General features: G+C 42.4%; 1 protein-coding gene across 2 annotated transcripts in view; it reads right to left on the reverse strand.

Annotated features, from left to right (window-relative positions):
• Positions 1-4,410, reverse strand: part of LOC106873051 (radial spoke head 14 homolog) — a 32,075-nt gene extending 27,665 nt beyond the window's left edge. For both annotated transcript variants that reach the window (XR_008267091.1, XM_014920266.2), the window contains exons 1-7: positions 4,199-4,410; positions 3,662-3,767; positions 3,479-3,565; positions 2,551-2,685; positions 2,319-2,395; positions 1,239-1,387; positions 135-251 (exon numbers count right to left, since the gene is read on the reverse strand). Coding sequence is in view for 1 of the 2 variants with exons in the window: in XM_014920266.2 (XP_014775752.1) it covers positions 135-251; positions 1,239-1,387; positions 2,319-2,395; positions 2,551-2,685; positions 3,479-3,565; positions 3,662-3,767; positions 4,199-4,291 (764 nt within the window). In the remaining variant the exon portion in view is untranslated. The remainder of the gene's footprint in view (positions 1-134; positions 252-1,238; positions 1,388-2,318; positions 2,396-2,550; positions 2,686-3,478; positions 3,566-3,661; positions 3,768-4,198) is intronic.
• Positions 4,411-4,416: the final 6 nt, after the last annotated feature.

The raw sequence follows: 4,416 nt of genomic DNA on the forward strand, positions 1-4,416 counted from the left end.
GTATATATATACACACACACATACATATACATACACATATATACTTAAACACATAACAGAGCTACACACTTCCATCGATAAACAAAAAGAAAAAAAAATTTGCCAGTTAAATGAGTGACGTTGATTAAACTTACATTGTTAAAGCACCAGCAGCCTTGGCCCTCACTTTATCACTTTCATGCAGGAGCAGTTTTGTAAGGGGCTCAACAACGTCATCCTCCACAGCCTTTTCTTTTCCTGCCAATGGAACACTGGTGGGATGCAACCAATAAAAGGAAAGATGGCAACAATTAGACAAATGGGGGTTTCAAAAATATCTATAATTACTTGAATTTTCAGTTGTGCAGCTTCATTTAATGTCAATCCAGTTTGCCGGATCAGCTCCTGGATCCAGAATGTAGAGAACATAGCGGCAGCATTGCCCATACGACCTCAACATTAGATTCAGAATTCATTCAAGGCTAGGGCCACAGGTTATACATCCCCATTAAGGACCACAACACATAAATACGCTACAACACAATTTCTTTTCTCTGCCCTATTTAACATTACCCCAAAACAAATCAAAAAAGAAAAAGGTCCCATGACCTTCAAGGAACACCAGATAAGTCACCAATACCTGGGCACATCTCAATCAGCAACAATTCCTAGAGATGAAGTTTAGGGTGTGGAAGCAAGGTCTAGAATCGAAGGGCCTTAGGGTTAACATAGCAAAAATCAAAGTCTTAGTAAGTAGGAAGGCAGACAAATCACAAATCCCTTCCAGTAGATGGCCCTGCTCGATCTGTAGAAAAGGTGTGGGTAGAAACTCCGTACAATGTACCTGGTGTAAGCTATGGACACATAAAAGGTGCAGCAACATCAAAGGAAGGTTAACCGGGAAGATAGTTTTTGTGTGTGGCAGATGCACAGGGGCAATAAACACAGAAGATGTACAGAAAACAGATTCCATCACATGCCAAGGGGAAAAGCTACAAGTAGTTGATAGCTTCCATTACCTCGGCAACCAGGTCTGTAATGGGGGTGGATGCTCTGTGAGTGTAGCGGCTAGAATAAGACTAGCCTTGGCAAAGTTCAGAGATCTCCTACCTCTGCTGGCAGCTAAGGGCCTCTCGCTCAGGATGAGCCATGCTTACATGGTAGTGAAACATGGGCCATGACTGCTGAGGACATGTGTAGGTTTGTTTAGATCAGGACTGACCTGGGGTTCAACAACAACAACAACTATAACCACATACCTGAGATCAAGGACACAAATGGCTGCCTTGGCACAGATGGAAACATTCGGATGGTTCAGAAGATTTCGAAAGGTAAGCATGGCACCGGCAGACAGGGCATCAACAGTATCTACCATCATGCAGAAGTGAAGGGTGTCTAGAATATACAGCTGGGGAAGAAAAGAAACAGGGGTTATATTGTAATACAAAGTGACCCCCCTCCAAAAAAAAAAAACAGAACCCATAAATCTTTGAATAAAATGATGCTGAGGGATCGATCAAGATGAGCAGTGGTTCCAGCAAGACGGGGTCACCCCACCACGCATCAACTGACTCCCTAGCTTGGCTGAGAGAGTGATTTCAGAAGAGACTGATCAGCAGAAAGTGTACCATTGAGTGGGTACTGGATCCACCGAACTTGAAACCCCACCCAGACTTTTATCTGGGTATCTCAAGGATAACGTTTACCAGAACAACCCTGAAATGATTGGTGAACCGAAGGGGTAGCAACCCCAGCAGAAACCAGGGAAATCCCCAAAGAGGAAAGTGTTCGAGTAATTGACAATTTTGTGTGACGTGATGGACTGATGGAGGGGTGCATAGACAGACTGTCGGATTCACAGAAGCAACCATCTTTACACTTTCTGGCTGGATTCCCAAGAACGACCGACTGAGACTCGTTCTTGGCCTACCCCTAAATCTCCAGCCAGTTATAGAGTCTTCAGGCCCCTCCTCCATATGGTCTTATCAGAAGTAAGCTTCATTACAGTTTCCTGCTGAATTCCTAAGAATGACCAACTGAGACTATGCATATTTTTTAACCACCTCGTCCTTGGCCAACCCCTAAGTTTCCAGCCAGTTGGCTCAGCTTAAAGGACCTACCTTGCATTTCATTCCTGATACATCCTAATCCCATGTCCGTAATACCAGAGCTGTTACCTCTCAATGCAGAGAAGTGATGACCCCACCTGCAGAGATTCCCTGACACCTGATCTATGCACCTTGTCAAGCAATATGGTGCCAAAGGTCTTTCAGGGGAACCCCATAAAATGTTTAAATAAAAACATGAAATTCAAATAAACTGAATTCCATAAAACTTACCACAATTTCTGTTTCTTCTTGAGCAAGTTTCTCCACTAATATTTTGACCAGTTTATCATCCAGTACAGCCTGAGCTCCTGGGGTACAGCAGAAAAATAACAGAAAACCAATATTTTTTTATACAGGATTCAGGCAGGACTACGTTGTCAAGAAGTTAAACATTTTCCCCAGCACAGTAAGGATTCTGCCAGCTAACCCTAAATCCACGAAGGAATATTACAGGGATACTTACCAAAGGGGCTTTCTGCTACCATCTCAATAGTTTTATGAGCCTTCAGTCGTACGCCAACATCGGGGTCGTCAAACAGTTCCGCTACAGAGTTTATCATGTTGAGTTCAATGAGTGCAGTCCTTCCAATGGCATAAGCTTGAGGTGAGGAAGATAACGGAAGGAAGATACAGTGTAAGAAAAGACAGGCTGTAGGTATGTGTGCGTTTGTGTCTGTAGGTGTATATGTGTATGCGGACTGGTAACTGTGAGCTTTGGCACACAAAAAGCACCATTCGAACAATGGGCTTCATGGAAACAGTGACAGGTGACCGAGACCTTTGGCGATATACTGTGCTCGTGTTGACCTGTCAAGCTAAGACAGACCATAGTCATGGCTGATGCTAGTATCATGTCAATGGCACATGTGCCAGCGCCACATAATATGCGTTGTTCATGTGTTGAGCCACATGGAGATAGTGACAGGTGATCAAAACATTTGGCGATACACCATGCATCACAGCTAAGACTTTCTCCTTTTTAAAATTATTATTGAAATATTATTATTTCTAAATCTCTCAAACAGAGACATTCAGTAACAGTTCTTTACAGTAAAGGCTATTTGCCAACATTTGAGTGTGGCCATGCTGGGGCCTTTAGTTGAGCAAACCAACCCCAGGACTTATTCTTTGTAAGCCTAGTACTTATTCTATCGGTCTCTTTTGCCAAACTGCTAACTTGCGGGGACATAAACACACCAGCATCGGTTGTCAAGCGATGGTGGTGGGACAAACACAGACACACAAACATATATACACATACATATACGATGGGCTTCTTTCAGTTTCCGTCTACCAAATCCACTTACAAGGCTTTGGTCGGCCCAAGGCTATATTCGCCTGAATTGAATTAACACAAAAAACTCTGATATTCAATAAATGGTATTACTTACAAGCAATGATGAAAAGACACTCAACAGACAACTGCCTGACAGTCACATCCTCGTCAACCAGTAAAGTCTTCAAAGAATGGACAATTCCTGAGAGAAAAGAGAAGCAGAAAAAGTTTTCTATCACATCTTTGAAATAATTCTTCTAACTGAAGACACAAAAACTGTGTTCTAAGACAGTCTTACCATTTTTAAGAGAGCCGGCAATGTACTCTGGATCATGAAGAATACTGGACAACGCCTTCAGAGCTTGTTGCCGGGTGAGTAGGACATCAGAATTTAGTTCTCGGTTCTGTCAATAGAGAAACAAGTCTTATTAGTGTTCATTCATAAACATGCAGGCATAGTGGTGTGTGTGTGCGTGTGCACACATACATAGACACACACACACATATATACATATACAATGTCATAGCTGTGGCCAGTGCCCCCTGACTGGCACATAAAAAGCACCATCTGAACGTGGTCAATGCCAGGTCCACCTGACTAGCTCCCACGCTAGTGGTACGTAAAAAACACCATCCGAACGTGACCGATGCCAGTACCCCCTGACTGGCTCCCATGCCAGTATATAGTAGTTCCCAGGGACTGCCAGTCTTGAATTCCTCGTTCCTAATACTATCTTAATGATAATTAAGTTAGTTTACTAAATTCTTTGTTATATTTAAAATTAATTGAAATGTGGTAACAAAAGGGTTAAATTTTACTTAATTATTGACTTACCAGTCTGGGCAATGCTCTGTCTCCAAAAGCAATGGTGGCCCTGGTTGGATCGATCAGGGGTGGAGGATTACAAGATATTGTGGTGGAACCCATTGTACTTTTGTCTTCTTTGTTTGTATCTTTTATTTCTGTTTACTTTAAGGTTTCTGGGGGTCTTTTCGTTTTCTTGCTTTCTCCCTTCTCTCTGTTTTTGCTTTTCTGTTTTTTTTTTTTTTTGT

This window comes from Octopus bimaculoides, unplaced genomic scaffold (assembly GCF_001194135.2).
Source record: "Octopus bimaculoides isolate UCB-OBI-ISO-001 unplaced genomic scaffold, ASM119413v2 Scaffold_32504, whole genome shotgun sequence".
NCBI lineage: Eukaryota > Metazoa > Mollusca > Cephalopoda > Octopoda > Octopodidae > Octopus > Octopus bimaculoides.